At 53.2% G+C, this 18,580-nt stretch overlaps 1 protein-coding gene across 3 annotated transcripts; it reads right to left on the reverse strand.

Annotated features, from left to right (window-relative positions):
- Positions 1 to 15,921: 15,921 nt before the first annotated feature.
- On the reverse strand, positions 15,922 to 18,140 carry RPP25L (ribonuclease P/MRP subunit p25 like). 3 transcript variants are annotated; one of them, XM_060013498.1, is made up of 2 exons: positions 18,069 to 18,140; positions 15,922 to 17,261 (listed from the first exon to the last, which is right to left on the reverse strand). In XM_060013498.1, the coding sequence occupies exon 2, from the start codon at positions 17,226 to 17,228 to the stop codon at positions 16,737 to 16,739; it is 492 nt and encodes a 163-aa protein (XP_059869481.1). In that variant the 5' UTR covers positions 17,229 to 17,261; positions 18,069 to 18,140; the 3' UTR covers positions 15,922 to 16,736. The 3 variants fall into 3 exon arrangements, with proteins under 3 accessions (XP_059869481.1, XP_059869483.1, XP_059869482.1); XM_060013500.1 differs by having other exon boundaries at positions 18,031 to 18,092; XM_060013499.1 differs by lacking the exon at positions 18,069 to 18,140 and adding an exon at positions 17,640 to 17,990.
- Positions 18,141 to 18,580: the final 440 nt, after the last annotated feature.

The following is an 18,580-nucleotide window of genomic DNA, read 5'->3' on the forward strand; positions in this document are numbered from 1 at the left end:
GGGGGCCCCTCCCCTCGAGGCGCCGACGGGCGTCGAGATCTGCGGGTGGGGTGACTTGACCTCCGGATACCCCCGTGTCCTGGACTCAGCCTCTTTCTGCCAGGTTGAGAGCAGTGGGGAGTTCCGCCCCGGACCAACGTCACCTCTCCACCTGGGACGCCTGGGCTGCCGACGGCAGTGCCCAAGTCCGCGGGTGCTGGGGCAGGGTCCCTGCGGGGCAACCGGGGTCTGGCAGCCGGATAAATCGGTGTGTCAGAGGATTAGCCAGGACCAGAGGCGTACGTCGGACCGGATCCCGGCGTCGGTCGATCTCTAGCTTCTCCCGGCTCAGTACCCGGCGGCCGCGCCCGCTTCCCCAGGGCCGCAGCGACACCTGGCGGGCGGTGCGAGACGCGCGTTCTCTCTCAAGCTGCGGCTCCAACAGAGAGGCAGCGCCCACCTACTGAGCAACCGGGGTGCGGCCCCCCTCTCCCTCCCTCCGCTACCGCCTGGTCCAAAAGCGATTCTCCTTGCATCTCAGCTGGGGCAACAGATTACTCGTGGGTTTCTGCTCCTGCTGGCTCCAATGCTTTATCTGCACATGAGCTTCTGAGCTTTCTAAGCTTCCGTGTTGAACCCTCCTGGACCCCATTTCCCTGGGGCAAAGCCAAGCCTTGTTGGCGGCTCTTCAAAGCCTTGCAAGAACTGGCCCTGTCTCCTCTCCAGCTTTATTAGGCGCCCCTATCCCCAGTATCCCCAGCTCTGCACCAGCCCCCCTCTGTCTCATGGCACCGCTATCCTTAAGCCAAACCCCAATTCGCTGACACCCTCTCCCAGCCCTACCCCATCTTCACCATCTGCCTCTCCTATGAGGGGCAGTGGGAAATAACGCCCCCAGTTCAGAGCCCTAGTGTCCTGCAAGTGATGGTTATCCCAGATTTGATAATTCTGGAAGGCCTTGGGAAACTGGGGAGGGGAGAGGTTCCCTGGAACCTTGACTTTGTAAAACTTCCTGGAATTTTACACCCACCATGAAAGACTTTTGGCTCCACCCTGGCAAGTGACCTTAACTTGAACCACCTCCCATCCCCCTTCCCCAGAAGATAACTGTGCCATCCCAAGCCTTTGGGTAGCAAGGACCCTTCCCCATTCCTGCTGTCCTCAAGGAAAGAGAGCCCCCACCCCACCTACCTTTTCCAGTACTCCTTCGGGAAATGGTGTTTATTTCTAACCTGCTATGCCATCAAAAAGGTCCACCGTGAGGCACATACCTGGCTACCCAGCATCACAGACACTCACACGAGCCTCTATCTCACCTACAAATGCCAGGCATAGGCTTCCCTCGTGGCGCAGTGGTTAAGAATCCACCTGCGAACGCAGGAGACACAGATTCGAGCCCTGCCTGGTCCGGGAAGATCCCACCTGCCGCGGAGCAACTAAGCCAGAGCGCCACAACTACTGAGCCTGCGCTCTAGAGTCCGCGAGCTACAACTACTGCACCTGCGTGCCACAACTACTGAAGCCCGTGCACCTAGAGCCTGTGCTCCGCAACAAGAGAAACCACCGCAGTGAGAAGCCCGTGCACTGCGATGAAGAGTAGCCCCCGCTCGCCGCAACTAGAGCAAAGCCCACGGGCAGCAACAAAGACCCAACGCAACCAAATATAAAATAAATTTTAAAAAAAATGCCGGACACACATTATGTAAAGTCACACACCTGGCCTCAAAGAGTCAAACTTGTATATTGAACCTCACTATGGCACACTGGGAGTCAGGGACCCCAGCTTGGGGCTGGGGGTTAGAGGTCTCAGAAGGGCGGGACTCCCCGAATCACGCACTTATACACCATACCACACATAGACACAGTCACCCACACAATCATGTACTCAGTCACACCACGTGTCACACAGGCACACACGCAGAGTCACACACGCTCTCAATCACACGGAGTCCCACACTGGCGTTTGGCGGGTCCGGGCGGGCTCCAGGAGGCGGTTACGTAAACGCCCTCACAGCCCCCCTCCTCGCTCCCCCTCACCCCCCTCCTGCTTCCTCATGCAGTGCCAGCGCCCGGGGCTGCTTGGCTGGGGCCCGGGAACAGCTCGGCCTCGCAGAGGCTCCAGGCGCCGAGAAACCTGATCCGACACAGCCCCAGGCTGAGCCAGGGAGGGGGACCCAGAGCACGCCCCCCCAACACACTCAGGGTCCAGCTCAGCCCCCCAGAGACGACTCACACACATCCCGGGACAGCATCTAGGCCCCACTTACAACACTCCCTGCAGACCCCCTTCTGGAATCCTGTCATCTGTATCGCCACCTGAGTGTGCCCCGAACCCTCTAATCTCTGGCACCAGAAAAGGGCAAAGATCCCCTAAAGGTAGAGAATGGGTGAGAGCTGAAGCCATAATGTTGGTGCCTAAGTAGTCAGCCTGGAATTGCTGAATACTCCAGGAGTTCTCTGGAGCCATCTCCTCTTCCTCCCTGGGGTTCTCTAAAGCCACTGAGAGATAGAGATGCTTTCACTCCTGCTCCAGGCCCCCTCAGATTTGCTGCCTACCGATCCCAACATATTCTTTCAGAATTCTAAATTATCTGGATAGTTCCAAGGCCCCCCTCCCTCTCTTTGATATCTTTCCTTCCTCCTTAGTTGGAAGTTCTAACTCCAGTCTAACCCCAGTTCCTCCTGTTTTGCTAAGAAGGAAGTTTGAGGGCAACCTGAGACATTGGGAATGAAATCCCTGAAAGGAGGAAGGATTAAGGCTCAGGAAGCTCCTGAAAGTCAGGAGTCTAAGAGAAAGGGAGAGACTGTCTGTGACCCCCCACCCCCACCCCAGCATAACCCTCACCCCACTCTGCAGCCCAGACTCAATTTTTCACAATAGCTTTTATCTGCCTGGGCTGCCCAGGCCCAGGCAGAAAGGGAATTTCCCCCTATGTTCTCTGTTAATGAACAAAACATTTCATGTTGAAATTCCTCCTCTGCCCCAGCCCAGTGTCTCCAGGGCCCCCCAGCCTGACCAAGCAGGGGTACCACTAAGAGGTGAGTAACAGAGTAGGGGGCAGCTCCCAGGGGAAGTGTAATTTACATTGAGGGGGCATCTTTTTCATAAATAATTAGGGTGGCTTTTTTTCACTTTTGGCTAAAATCAACCACTCCTGTGGCAGCTTCCCAGAAAGGGCGGCGGGAGGGCAGCCGGAGCTGTCCCAAAGCCCAGGACATGGCCCCCCTCCCCTGGGCGAGGAGCCTTCCCCAAGTTGTTTTCCTGGTCTCTTCCTCTTGGATGTTTTTTTTGATTATTAATCACATTTTCCATCTGCAGGCTCAGTCCAGAGCCCCTCCCCCTGGGGTCAGGGCTGGACAGAGAGAGGACGAGCGGTCTCCAGGAGAATGAGCTGGGGATAAGATGGGCAGTGACCCCTGGTCCTGGCTGACTGACTCGAAAGAGGTTGTCCGTGGCACGTCACAGATCACACCTTCACCACCCTGGTATATAAAAGGATGTTCGTCAGTACAAGTGGAGTGAATGAATGAACAGGTGTCCAGCTTTCACAGCACCCAGCTGGTGCTGGAAGGCAAAGCCCCCAGGGTCCTTCCCCTTATGCTACAGACAGGCAAACAGCTCAGAGGGGGGAGTCACCTTCCCAGAGTCATACAGCAAGTTAGTGCCAGAGCCAGAACAGGACCCCAGGAATGCTGATGGCTCCTCCATTCATAAGGCAGTCAATAAATATGTATTGAGCACTTAGCATACGCCAGGCATTGATCTAAGAGATGGTATATAGTAATGAACCGAATAGACAAAAATCCCTTCCCTCTCAAGGATGTGGAGCAACTAAAACTCCACACACTGCTGGTGGGTGTATAAGTCGTTACAACCGCTTTGGAACACTGTTCGGCAGGATCTACTAAGCTAAACATATGTATAGCCTATGACCCAGCAATTCCTCTCCTAGATATATACCCAAAAGAAATTATTGTGTATGTTCACCAAGAGTGTTCTTAGTAGCTTTATTCATTATAACCTCAAACCGGAAACAACCAAATGAATGAATAGATTGTGATATAGATACAGCAAGGGAAAAGGACCAGCTATAGCTACACACAACAGAAATGGATAAAGCTCCCAGCCGAATGTTGAGCAAGGAAAAAAAAAAAAAGAGAACCAAACACAAAAGAGTATGCATTGAATGATTTCATTTATATAAAGCTGGAGAACAGGCAAAACCCATTTATGGCGATAGAAGCTGAAACTGCAGTTACCTTTGCTGGGGGAGTGGGAGGTTTCCAAGAGTGTACATACATATGTCAAAATTTAAGTTGTGCCCTTAAGATTTGTGTGCTTTACTGTTTACTTCTTGCCTAAAAAAAAAAAAAAGTTTAAAAAATCTCCTGCCCTCATGAGACTCACATTCTAGTCAGGTAAGATGGATACTAAAAAAAATAGGTAAGTATTTAGTTTGTCCATGTGACAGTGCCGTGTCTGACTCCACAGGCCCCTCAGGGAAGAGATGACAGCCTAAATGTCACCTAAGAGAAGCCTAGACTAAGCCCCTCTGCCCTCCCCCAGAGTGCCATACTTTTTCCTTAGAGCAGTTAGTGTGATGTTCACCTACCTAGTTACTTGCGTGGCACCTGTGAGCTCCATGAGGGCAGCCCTGTGGCCTCCACCTCCAGGCACCTAGAGCTGGGTCTGGCACAGAACAGGCGCTCCTACCATGTGAAATAGGTCTAAATAAATGTTGAATGAGTGAATGAATGAATGATGCAAGCAGAACCTGGGGGAGTAGAGTCCCAGGATACAGGAGAGGGAGCCTATCTGAATGGGTCACAGCCTCGAGGGATAGGAAACAGGGTTTGGTATCCAGTAAGGGTTTAAGCAGAAACCTAGAAGGCAGAAGGATGAGGCATCCTGAGTGGCTCAGAGACCACATCCTGAAGTGCCTTTGGTGCCAAGGTCACACAGGCCTGGAAAGGCATAAAGTAGGTGAGGAACAGAACCAGATTTGCCTTCTAGCGAGAAAGTTGAGTCTGCTGGTAGAGGGTGGTGAGAAGGGCTAAGGCTAGAGGTGGGACAGCTGGGGAGGAGGTGTTTGCAGTGACCCGTGGGAGAGAGACCTCCAGCCTGATCGGGGCAGGGCCATGGGGCTGAAGAGATGGTGCAGGGCTTTGGGGGACAGAGGGTGGGCACTCAGATTCATCTTCTTCATCTGCTCCCATGGCCCCTGGAGGCACCCCCATGTTGCCCTATACACAGAGAACAGGACCCCTGGACACTCAGTCCGGGGTCGGCTCTCCCAAGGCCCCTCACCCCAGGTGATCCCAGGCTCCGGGCTGTCTGGAAAGAGAAGCAGATGGTCAGGGAGGGGGTAGAGGATCCAGAGGTGTTGGGGAGAGAGGGACAGGGGAGGACAGGGAAACTAGGGGTTAGCAGCTCTGTGTGTCAGAAGATGGGAGCAAGAACACAAACTTACACAATCACAGATGAAGTTTTTCATCTTGTGTTGCAAAAATTTGCATGAAACTAATTCCCTGCTCAGAAACACAAAGTCCCTCCCTCCCTCCCTCTCTCTCCCTATTCCTGTGAGCCCTGATCTCCCTCACCTCCCATTCTTCATGGGGGAAGCACATGTCCTTAAAGGATTGTCCCTGTCCAGTGCCAGCGCACCTTGATCCCTGCTGCTGTAGAGCTGCCTCCCTGATCAGAAGTCTGGGATTTCCAAACCAGACTGAGGGCCATGTGGCCCCAAGACTTCGTCTCCCACAGCTCCATTCCTGGATACCCTGTGATTCCCTGGGGCAGAGGGAGAATAGAGAAACTTCCCCCCAGAAACTCAACCGTGGTGATTCAGAAGACAAAGATTAGAGATTTGGAGACTGAATGCCAGAGACACCAAGCCCCAGGGAAACAGACAGAGGCAGCGGAGGAGTTCAAGAGGGAAAATTGAGTTAAATTCAGCTCAACAGCCATTTATTAGCACCTACTGTGTGCCAGGCCCAGAGGGAACACTGTGTACAAAAGCACAGAGGACTCCCAGGTTTTTGGCATGAGTGGCACAGAGCTGGAGAGGGGATTGGGGCTTGACATGCCAGCTGAAGCGTCTGTGGGATGACAGCCAGCAGGGGCGAGGATGGAGAGGGCAGAGAAGTTGAGAGAGGGCGGGCGGCTGGAGGTGTGCAGTCTCTCTTCCACAGCTCCCAGGGCCCTCTACTCTGGCTCGTGCTGGTTGCACGGACATTCATCAGCATCTCAGACTGACCTGAGCACTATGAGGGTGCTGGAAGAGGACAAGATAGATCAGGCAGCAGGGAAAGGGAGTGACGAGGGGGAGGGGAGGAGAAAATTGAGGCTGAAACCCTGGGAAGCATGATTAAAAGACAGACAGGGCAGGGAAAGGGTTAGCCCCAGAAGCAGAGGGAGAGCCAGGAGTCAGGGTTGTCACGGGACCAAATAGGAGTCTGGTGAGGCTGAGAAAGAGCCCTGGGCTTTAGCAGCCAGGAGTGGGATGTGGCCAGCGGGGCCAAGCTGGTGCTCTGGAGCTGGCTGAGGTAGCCCCTCCACAGGGGCCTGTGAGCGGAGGGTGGGCCCCCCTTCCCCAGCCTCCCTGCTGTCCCGGAGCCCTACTTGGTCTGGCACCTCTCAGCCAAGCGCAGGGGAAGCAGAGAACGGAAAAGCTCCCCTGCCTCCACACTTCCATACGGGAGTCCCTGGTTTCTGGTCTTCTCAGAAGGGTCCTGAGCCTTCTTGAGCTCGGAAGCCCACAGAAGTCAGGGAGCCCTGGAGACCCTGGGGGTAATTGAAACCAGGGCTAAGACATTAGAAACCATAACGCTGACTCCCCAGCTCCCCCGGGATAGCTCCTGATTTCTTTCTTGCCAGATCCTCCCTGCCGCTGACAGCTCAGCCCTCTAGGTCCCCACGGGCTGGGCCGATGATCCTCTTCCCCATACCAACCAGAAAGGGCATCCAACCAGAAGGCAACCAAGGCCAGCCCTCGGGGACCTCCCCTGTGTGCTCAGGCAACCTCAGTGTATACTAGGCTGACACCCCATATCAAACCATCCCCAAATTCTAATCTTGATCTCTTATTGCAAAAGCTATCGTAGGGGGCTGAAGTAAGACAATGGGAAGGATTTCTCAATAGTGAAAGAAAAGAGAGAGGTAGGGATGTGGGGCAGAAGTGCCTCTCAACTAGCATGCTCCACAAGGACATGAGAAAGAAAGAAGGAGTCTTCAAGCCTGGGCCCCACCAGAACCAGGTGTTGGCTGGGCTGGATGTGAAGCAGGAGCAGGGCAGGCTGCACCCCAGGGTGGCAGGGAGAAGGAAGTTCCCATAAGTTCTGTGGCCCAGAGTTCCCCTTCCGTCTCTCTCCCTGCTCTGATGTCTCTCTCTGTCGCAGTCCTTATCTCCGACAACAAGGACAGGAAGCCGCCCGCATGTTTGCTGGCCTGATGGGAAGGCCCTCGGCCTGCACAGCTGCCTGATGATTCCAGGATTCCCAAATTCCCTGGGAGTGCTGCTGTGGGAGTCTGTCTCCACCTGTCACTAGGTCTGCCTCTCTCCTTGGCTCTTCAGAGGGACTGAAGGGATCAAATACTTACTCCACCACTTAATGGCTTTGGGGCCTCAGGCAAGTGACTTAATGTCTCTGTGCCTCAATTACCCCAGGAGTGAAATGGGATCATAATCATGCCTAGTGCCTAAGACTGTTGTGAAGATTCAGTTAAATGAGATAATCCAGTCAAGTGACAAGCACCAGCCTGGTGGGTACTAGAGCCCCCTCTGGCTCTGGCTTCACCCCATCCCTTCTCTGTGTCTCGTCTGTCAGTCTTTCTCTCCATCTAGCTAGCTACCTCATTCTCTGTCTCTCAGTCTTTGTCTCTCCACCTTTCTCCTGACCCCTTGTCCTCTCCCCGTGTCCAGCTCTGCCTGCAGCCCCCCAGACAACCCTGTTTGACCCTGCTCCAAGCCGGGTTGGCACAACTGGCCCAGGTCGAGTGGGGTGGGGTGTCTGGGGAGGTTTTGAATTCACACATGGAATTCCTGGCAGCGGGATCACACCCGGGCCTGAACGTGGGTGAATCACAGTTAGTGGGAAGAGTGATTGTGTCTGTGTCCTTTCTGGAGGGGCAGGATTGCTGGGGGCTCAGCCTGGCAGCCTCTTGGAGGAGGGGGGACTTGCCCTGACTGCTCTGGCCACCCCTGTACTTGGGCCTAAGCCAGATCCGCCATATATAGAGCCTGCTTGGAGGTAAGGCAAGCTGCCCAGAGCCCAGGACCAAAAGGGGAAGCCCTCCACCTCTACATAGGGTGGTCTACCTGCCCTCAAAACACTCTGGCCCTCCCTCACCCCAAGTCCTGTTCTGAGCTTCCCATACCCCATTCCAAACTGTATGGAGGCGTGTCTCTGTCTCTCTTAACCTTGATCCATGACTCTTGCACCCCCAAACTGAGGCCACCAGGGATAGGAAACTGGGGGTTGAAGAGTCTAGGCTCCTCACTTGGACCAAACAGCCCCTTCTTGGGAAGGCAGGGATACAAAAAGTCCAGATGTCACTTCTATATCACTGTTTATCTGTGAAGGCAGAAGGCACCTGTGAAATAGGTATTCTATAAACATAAACCAAATGAAGGAGAGGCAAACAAAAGACCCCAAACAGGGAACTGGATGGCTGAGGCTGCAGCAGGCAGGAGCATGGATAGGCTGTGGCAAGGCTGCTGTTTGACTCTGTGGCTCAGCAAGGAGTCTTCTCTGGGGGCCAGGATTGGTCTCAACTAGCCCCAGACGCCCCCATACCTGGGGCCCCACCAGGCCCCTCAAGTCAGCCCTTGGGCAGAGGGCCAGATGGGTGAACCACTAAGACTTGTCTCTCAATTCCCTATTCCCAGCACATCATTGCCTCAAGGTACCCACCAGCTTCAAGGAGAGAGAGCTGTGGCTACAGATCCAGAGAGGGAGAAACACAAGTAAGGGTCACACAGCAGGCAGAGGCTGGGAGCCCTGGTGTCCTGGCAGTCAGCCTGGGTCTGTCACGGGGATCCTGTGGCAACACTGTGACAGGGCCAGACCAAAAACAGGATTTTATGTGGGGAGAGCGCCTAGGAATCCTTGAACATGTGGGCAGCTGGGCCAGGGGTGGAGCATCCCATCAGGCAAGGGCAGATGTGCAGCTTCCTGTCCTTCCCATCAGATGGAGACAAGCATTGGGATAAGAGGTTCAGAGAGACAGAGCAAAAGAGAAGAGAGAGAGAACCTGGGAGAGAGACCAAGAAATAGACAGAGTCAGACACAAAAATAGAGCTGCAGAGAAATACAGATGTGAGTCAGAGACACAGAGAGAGAGAGATGCAGAAGGAGGGAGAGTCAGAGACACAGAGAGAGGGAGATGCAGGAGGGAGAGCTGTGGAATTAAAGACACAGAGACAAAGATAGGGAGAGACATGGAGTCAGAGAGAAACAGTGTCTGAGTCATAGAGCAACTGTGACATGGAGTCAACAATATACAGACACAGACACTCAGAGACTAGGAGACAGAAAGGAAAAACAGTTAGGAGGGAGAAGTAGAGATGGAGAAGACAGAGAGAAATATCGAGAGAGGCAGAGAGATGGAGAGAGAGCAAGGCAAAGGGAGACAGACTGAGACAGAAAATGAGATCAAAACAGCAGGAATGGGGAAAGCAGGCGACAGAGGAGAGTCTCCAGGTCTCCAGTCTCTCCAGCCTGGTCTCCCTAGGGTTTGGACCCCCCACTTGCTATTCTTTGGTTTCCATAGCAACGGGGGGGGCAGCACCAAATTTGCACATACATTTACATCCTTTCTATCTGCATAATTCAACAGGTCCGTGCATATTCATGAGACTGAATGAAGGTGACTCTCAATCCCTGCTCAAAACCTGGCTGTGGCGCCCCCTTCTGGCAGTATGCGGTCATGGCTCCAGGCCCAACCTCGCAGGCCCTGACCCGTCCCTGCCAGACCCTGCTAACAACATCTCCCCTGCTCCCCAAACACCCCCCCTGTACTTCCTACCTCCAGACCTTTCCTCAGGTGATGCCCCTCTGCTTTCTAGGGATGCCCTTCCCTCGGCATCAGTCCTGCCGACAGTACACATGCATGCACTTGCATACACACTCACATGTGCGCACATGAACTCCGGTGGAGGGGGCATGGCAGCGAGTGACCAGTGCTCACCCTGGCTCCCTGGTGGAGGAGGCCCCTCAGTCACACTCCCATCTGGAGTCAAAGAAGAAGGTGCATGAAGGGATAACACTCAGAGGGACTGGCGTGTATGCTGAGCTGACGGCTACAGATCTACCAACTGAGAGGGACCTAGGACATTGCGGCCTCCACGTGGAAACTGACAGAGACCTGGTTCCAGCCAGAATAACCAGAGGAGCTAGGATAGAGCCCAAAGGAGTCTCAGGAACAGAAGGGCTGAGGTGGCTCAAATGGCAGGGGAGAGGCTGCCTAGGGCCAAGAACCCTTTCAAAGTGCCAAGCCTTGAAAGCTTTTGTGGGCTGGGAGGGGCTTCTCCAGGGCCGTCTCCAGCCATAATTTTGGCTTCACCATCTCCCCCTGGATCCCTGCAGCAGCCTCCTCACTGCTCTCCCTGCCCTGTGTCCCCAATCCACTTTCCACACTGTAGCAGCCAGAGCTCCCTCTGAAACATCAATCTGATATCCCACATCACTCCCTCCTTATCGCCTTCAGAGACCTCCATCACTCTCAAGAAAAAGTGCAAGCTCCTTGGCCAGGCACTCAGGCCTTTCCAGTCCAGCACCCCACCCTCCTCTGAGCCTCATTCCTCATACTCCCCGCTTTGAACTTCATGCTCCAGTGATCATCTCTAAGCTCTTCTCACCTCTGTGCCTTAGCTCATGCCTGCCCTTCACCCCGAATGTCCTTTCCACTTTTCTTCCAGCTTTTTTTTTTTTGTCCGTGCCGGCATGCAGGATCTCAGTTCCCCCATGCAGGATCTCAGTTCCCCCAACAGGGGATGGAACCGGTGCCCCCTGCGTTGGAATGTAACCAATGTACCGCCAGGGAAGTCAAAGCTCTTATTCAAGATTCAACACAGGCATTACCTCCTTCTCTTTGAAGCTTTGCCTGTCCCTAAGGACTGGACGAGGGATTCTGAACTCCTGAAATCTAATGAGCTTCCCTAATTTCTATACTTACCGCACCAATAATGAAATCACCTATATACATGGCTTATAGCCCTCATGGGGCTGGAGCTTCCGAGCCCAGTGACTATATTTGTCACATTATGGGTGATAATTAGCTATTTGTTGAATAAATGAGAGGTCACTAAGTCTACTGAAGGCCAAATATCAAGCCACTACTACCCTGTGTCCCGACTCTGCACAGACCCTACAAAGGGAAGGGATGGGCCATTTCTTCACAAATGCTGTCATCTTGTGGACAGACTCAGAAGTGCAGCCAGACATCACCTGGGAGTGGTGATGCCTTATAGCATCAGGCCTGATCCCAGAGTTCCAGGCAAACAAGAGGAGAGTGAGGAGGTAGGCCCTGAAGACAGAGTGCCACTGGCATCCTCTGAACAATCTTGATGAGTTCTAAGCAGACAGAAGGCAGAAAAATCTCATGGCAAGTGGGAAGAGTGAGGAGTTAGTGTGGCCAGAGCCCAGAGTCCAAGGGGACCAAGCTGAAGATGGACTGTGGCATGTAAGTGACCAATAAAGGGGATCCTTTAAGGCCATCCAATGAATGAACTTGGATCTTGTCTTCTAATCTGGGCATGGAGAGACTAAGGGAACAAAAGAATGACAGATGTGGGTATGGCCCAGAGGCTTAGCCTCACACTTGGAGACTCAATATTCATTCACTTATTAAATACTTATGGGGCACCTACTATGTGCCAAGCAATGTTCAACATCCATAGGTTATATCACTGAACAAAACAAAGATTCCTGCCCATCTGGAATTTACATTCTCATCAGGAGGAGACAGACAGTAAACAAAAGCATTAAAGAAGTAAATTATATTTGAAAGAAAGAAAGAGAAAGAAAGAAGGAAAGAAAGAAAGAAAGAAAGAAAGAAAGAAAGAAAGAAAGAAAGAAAGAAAGAAAAAGAAAGAAAGAAAAGAAAAGAAAGCAAGCAGGGTAAGGGATATCAGAAGTACTTGACTGCAGTTTTAAATGGAGTGGTCAAAGTTGGCCTCATTGAGGTGACATTTGAGCAAAGACTTAAAGGAGGGAGGGAGACAGCCATGCAGGTATCTGGCAGAAGGGCATTCTAAACAAAGGCAACAGCCACTGGCTTGGTTTGGACAGCTCAGAGGGGAGTGAAGCAGGGAGACCAACAAGGAGACTGTTTTAAGACAATGATGGGCACAAATCAGCAGAGGCTGTGGGAATGGAGAGAGACCTAGGAAGCAAAATTGTCAGGACTTGGTGCCTGTTTGCATATGGGAGGTATATAACTCCTTATCATATTGGTCTGAAGGCCCCACTTCAAGGGGACTCGCCGTACATGCCACCTCCAAGGCAGGTAGTGAGAATGCTCAGCACATTCTATCCTGGCTGCTCCCTGCCTCCTCCACGTACTGTCCTCCCCAGCCTCTTAATTCCTCAACCTCATCTTCAGTGACTTTCCCTCCAGGCCACCCAACTATCTACTCTCATGCCCGCTAGCAAGTCCTGTCAGCTCGTAAAACTCTCAAGTTCACTGACTCCATTTCATTCTTCAGCTACTGTTGTGTTGAATTGCATGCCTCCATAAAAGTATATTGAAGTCCTAAGCCCTAGTACCTCAGAATGTAACCCTATCTGAAAATAGGATCTTTATAGAGGTAAGCAAGTTAAAATGAGGTCATTGGGATGGGCCCTAATCCAATATGACCAGCATCCTTATAAAAAGGAGAAATTTGGACACAGAAACAGACACAAAGGGAAGACAGTGTGAAGATGGATGACTGGAGTAATGCATCCAAAAGCCAAAAAGGCCAAAGGCTGCTGGCAAACCAGAAGCTAGGAAGAGTCAAGTAAAGATTCCCCTGCAGGTTTCAGAGGGAAATGGCTCTGACAGCTTGATTTTGGACTTCTAGTCTCCAAAACTGACAGTACAGTTCTGTTGTTCTAAGCCACCCAGTTGGTGGTACTTTGTTATGGGAGCCCTAGAAACTGGTACAGCTATGATACCCTATCCCAGTTCTCTCATCTACTCCACCTCACCCCACCCCACCCCACCCATTTTCATGGGGTCTAGGCCACTGACCCCTACCCCTTTCTATCTTCACTTCTTTCCTGACCCAGTTTGGATTCCTTGGGCCTTCACCACATACACTTTCTTGCTAGTCTCCTCACTATTCTTCCATCATTTCTGCCCATCTTAACCTAGTACAAGAATGCAACAGTGCTTCCTCTGAGTCTTCACTTGTCCCGTGGGTGCTGCTGGAGCGCACACACCCTGACTGATATTACAAGTTCATGATCATCAGCCTCAACTGGGCTTTTAGCCCTGACTGGTCATCCTCCTGTACCTCCCTAGGTATCTTTCCCAATTGCAACAACTATCTCACCAGCCTCCTTGCTCTACTCTCAGCAGCAGAGCTGGACTCCTGCTTCAAGAGATTAAAAGCCTTCTGAACTCTGAATTCTCTTATGTCCCACCTTTACCTCTTCACCCATCTGCAGGCATAGCCATCCTCAACTCCTTCCCTCCTGTTCCAGGGAGTCTGCTCTCCTCTTCCCTTTGTGACAGCCATACCTCCATGCTCCAAGGCCCACTCCCTTTCATCTCCCCCAGGAGTCTCACTCTGAGTTAGCCACAATCTCCTGCACCTTTAATCCCTTTCCCTATTGGCTTCCCCCATCAGCCTACAAACAAGTCTCTGCTAATTCATTAAACAAATAAATAAAACTCTCTCTGTATCCCAGTCACCTCTCCCCTCCCATCACAATAGTTTCTTGAAAAAGCTATCTCCACTTCCTTACTTTTTGTGCCCTTACCTTTTCTAAGAGATTATGGAGGAAGAAGCCATACTACAGTGAATTAAGGAGAAAGTGGGAAGTAAAGAAATTGAATCAGCAATTATACGTAACTCTTATGCTCCCTCCCTCCTAAGCCTGGTCAGGCTTTCTGACTCTAAAGGCCTCACCTCTCTCTGGCTCCCTCCCTGCAATTCCTCCTGTAGGCCCCAACTAGGCCCTGTAGAGGTCAAACAGAGAAAAGGCCCCAGAACCTAGCCATCTCTCCCTCAGCCTGTGTCCTATCTCCTGATTCTCTGAACTGCAGATCCTGTTCTTCCCAAGGGATTCTGACCCCAGCTCAGTTTCCCTCCACACTACCCCTGCCATCACCCTGGAGACCCCAGGTGGTGCCTTAATGATGAGCTGCCCAATTGGGAGCCCATCCTAGGACTCCCAGAGCTTGTGATGCCACCTTACTGAATCATTCCCTCAACACAGGTCACTATGCTTATTCCATTGATCATTCCACCAGGCCACAGCAGGCTAGGTCAGGATGGGATGCTGAGCCACAGATCAATAGTCTGCAAGAAGCCTGGTCCCAGAGCTCTGGAGACCAATGATACTCAGATAGTTGTTGACAGTAGAAGACACTCAAGTGGAGACGCTCAGCGAAAAGGCACTATGCAGAAGCTGGGTGGGAAGAAACACCCTGAATTAGCCACAAAGAGAACGGGGAGAAGCCACACAGTTGCTGGCAGCAAGACACCGAAGTCATGACCACAGCCTCAAGGAGTGCGTTAGATGCTTCATGGCCCTCTGCAGTTGAGAGGCCCAGCTGGGCAGCTGCTGAGAGGGTTTCCTGTCTCTCCTAATATCCCCTGAATCTCCAGCACCCACCCCTCCACTCTGGGCAACTGACCTCAGAAAGCAAAAGATGCAGTGTTCAAAGTTTTGACCACAGCCTGCTGGCCCTGTGGTCTCCTCATCCCTGCTCTAAGCCCCTACTGGCCCTATCCCCTCAGCCTATCACTTCAACACTCAAACTGCTGTGCCCACCCTGCCACATGGGCCCAGAAGAGCCCGAACTTTGTGCTTTCCTGGTGACTGGACACCCAGGCTACTGGACACAACGGAGAAGACCTTAAAATCCAGTGGGAGACGCAATTCACTCAACTCTTCACTGAGTCTACTACTGCCCACAATCCTGTTCTGGTTCCTGTACCCCACTGGCTACCAGTGCAATCTTCACCGCTCTCCTCAGGCCCCTGACCTGACCATGGTGAACCTGAGAGTCTATGGCCAAGATGAGACAGAAAAGGAACAGCAAGGGGTAAAAAGGAAAGGATGAGACCGGAAGGGAAAATGTGGGACTGAGGTTATGTTTTTAAGGAAAAGGCATATTTGTAAGCTGGAGTCATTAATAATGAGAGCAATTAACATTTACAGTCATCCCTCGGTATCCTCAGGGAATTGGTTCCAGGAGCCCCCATGGATTTTTTTTTTACCAAAATGTTTAAGTTTCTTATATGAAATGATGTAGTACAGTCAGCCCTCTGTATCCACGAGTTCTGCACCCACAGATATGGAGGGCTGAGTGTATACAGGCCCAGGTGGTATCTAAGAATCATATGTATATTCCTACATTTAATCCTCCTAACAAGCCTACGAGGTGAGCACTTGTTTCATGGATGAGAACACTAAGGCACAGAGCAGTAACTTGCCCAAGGTCACACAGCAGTAACTTGCTCGTGAGTGGCAGAACCAGGATTAAAATCCAGGCAGCCTGGTGCCCAAGACCATGATTTTAACCACTATACTATAATACAGGCATTCTTCAGAGATATTTTGGGTTCACTTCCAGACCACCTCAATAAAATGAAGATCTCAATAAAGCGAGTCACATGAATTTTTTGGTTTCCCAGTGCTTACAAAAGTTATGTTTACACTACACTGTAGTCTATTAAGAGTGTGATAGCATTATGTCTAAAAAAACAATGTACATACCTCAATTTAGAAATATTTTATTGCTAGAAAATGCAAACCATCATCTGAGCCTTCAGTGCGTTACAGTAGTAACATCAACAATCACTGATCATAGGTCACTATAACAAATATAATAATAATGAAAAAGTTTGAAATATTGTGAGAATTACTGAAATGTGACAGAGATACGAAATGAGCAAACGCTGCTGGAAAAATGGCACTGACAGACCTGTTCAATGCAGGCTTGCCACAAACATTCACTTTGTAAAAAATGCATTATCTGCAATGTGCAATAAAATGAGGTATATGCTGCAGATGGAGAAAAATGACCTGGCAGAGTCCTTAAACCAGCCCAAAACAGGAAGCAGCCAGCCACCCAGGGGTCTAGACACAGTCAGGTTACTGCTTGAGGCTTCTTATGGACTCTAGATCCTCCCAGCACCAACCTGAGCCTACCCTTCCTGTCTCTAGCCTGTGAGCTCCTGGGGGTCAAGAGCAGGGACTCCCACTCCCTTAATCCCACCTCCACACAGTAGGCCAAGCACAGGCTCATCAGACGAATGGGCAGAACCTTTATTTCCTAACCCACTCCTTGGACCTCTGTCAGAAGGTAGATCAGAGGCACCGTAGGTAGAAGGCAATCCAGAACCCGGCAGAGACACCACACCTGTCACTCTTCATAGCAGTCCGTTTCCACAAGCCAGAGGGAAGTGGAAGCAGGACAGGGAGGCCCACTTCTGTAGACTCAAGTCTTGTTGGGGGTGTTGAGCAGTTACAGAGGCTTCTCAAAGAAGGCCCAGCCATCCTAGACATTCAGGCCTCGAGAACAGCTTGCCAGCAGGTCTTCAAAACCGGGTGTCTCGAGCCCTTCTTCGGGGTCGGGGGCCAGAGCTGGAGGTAGGTGTGGGGCCCAAGCCAGGGGGTGCCCCCGGGGGCTGGTAGCCACACTCATTGGGGTCCAGTGGATCTCGGCTGAGCAGTACCCATACCGCAGGTACATGGCGGCGTACCGTGAGGGGATCTAGGCCTGCGTCGGGTGAGGTTGGCACCCAGCTGTCCTCGGTCTGCAGGAAGCGCAGCTTGGTAAGCTGGTGCAGGCCTGGTACCCGCCGTTTGACAATCTCAGCACAGCTGACAGCCTTGCCTGCAGCCCGGCCAGAACCTGAGAACACCACATGCCGAGCACTGCCGCCCTCCAACCGCCCCAGCGCCAGGCCCAGCAGGTTGCGGATTTTGCTGCCATCTCGGACCCGCATCTCCAGGGTATCAGGCGGTAGCTGGGGCATCGGGGAAGGTGCTGGGAGTTCCACAGAGCCAGCCTTCCGGTAGTGCTCCATCCGGCTGCTGTCGTGTCTGAATCTTGCTGCCCACTGCAGGGAAGTGTCAGAGGAATGCTAGGCAGGGTGCCCTGGGCCACCCCCCACCCCCCAGCCCGGCTCTCTAGGACGTGGGCCCACTCCTCATCCCAGATTTCCCAGAAACAGGACCATATGCCCTCATCCCCAGGACAGGGGGCCACGCCTGCCTCACCCTGGGAGGGGGCTGTACCCCATTCCTCTGGACAGGGCCATAACCCTCCCCCGACCCCGGAGTCCCTGCGACAGGACCAAATTCCCCAAACGCTGGCCAAGCCCCCTCATCCCAAGCTCCTTAGCACTGGGAATGAACTTCCCTCATCTGGGGCTCCTGGGGACAGGGCCCGGGCCCTCACCCGAGACTCCCTGAGAACAAGGCTGAGTGTTCCTCACCCTGGGCTCTCCAAGCGGTGACAGGGACAAGGCCCCTCACTTCGTGCCCCCAGAGGACAGGACCAAGCCCCTACGCCACAAGCTCGCCGACACCGAGCCAAGAGCCCTCATCCAAAAGCTCCTCAAAAACAGAAGTGACCCCCTCCCCCACTCCGGGACCCTTAGGACAGGGCCGAGCACCCCTCACCCGGAGATTCCCAGGGTCGATCCCCCCAACCCAGGTCACTCAGACACCCAGGAACAGGGGCTTGACGCCGAGGGCTGCTCGAGCTAACCCTGGCGTCGAGTTCGCCGGCGGCCGGGCTCGGCGGTCCCCACCGCCACGGGCCGCCCTCAGTGCCCGGCAGGCCGCAGCGGCCCAGCAGCCGACCTCCCCTCTCCTCCCCCGTACCTCCAGGAGCCCCCACCCCACTGGGCTCCTGCTCTCACCACCGCATCCGAACACTCCACAAGCTCGATCCGAAGCCAAGATGGCGTCTCCCGGGAGCGCGCCGAGGCCGCGAGGCCGCGCTCGCCGGACGGGGCGGGGCCTGAGGGGCGGGGACCCCGGCGCCTCCGCCCGCAAACCGAGAGGTGGGGGGACGCCGGAGAGTGAGCTGGGCCAGGACGCGGAGACTCGGAGCGCTCGGGCTGTCTCAGCTGTTCAGCCCCGGGCAAGGAGCACTCCTATTGGGGCGGAGAGAGCCCTGCGGAGGAGAGGAGCGGCCGTCGGAGGAGTCCCGCGTCCGAAGGATGCGGAGGATTTGGCCCTTAGAAGATGACAGGGAGGGCGTTACCCGTTGAGCACACCGAAGCAGCAAAGGCGGAGCAGCGGCTTTCACTTTGGACAAGAGCAAGAGGTGCCGTTTGAAGTGGCCGCTGCTGCGGGGGCGAGAGCCTTGGCCAGCGAGTTCTGAGCTTGGACCTCACCCCGTGGGCACTGGCGAACCACGGGGCTTTTT

Source organism: Delphinus delphis, chromosome 6, assembly GCF_949987515.2.
Source record: "Delphinus delphis chromosome 6, mDelDel1.2, whole genome shotgun sequence".
Classification (NCBI taxonomy): Eukaryota; Metazoa; Chordata; class Mammalia; order Artiodactyla; family Delphinidae; genus Delphinus; species Delphinus delphis.

Bases quoted from the DNA above. Each gene is read 5' to 3' on its own strand.
- RPP25L (XM_060013498.1), bottom strand. From the start codon at position 17,228: ATGGAGCACTACCGGAAGGCTGGCTCTGTGGAACTCCCAGCACCTTCC.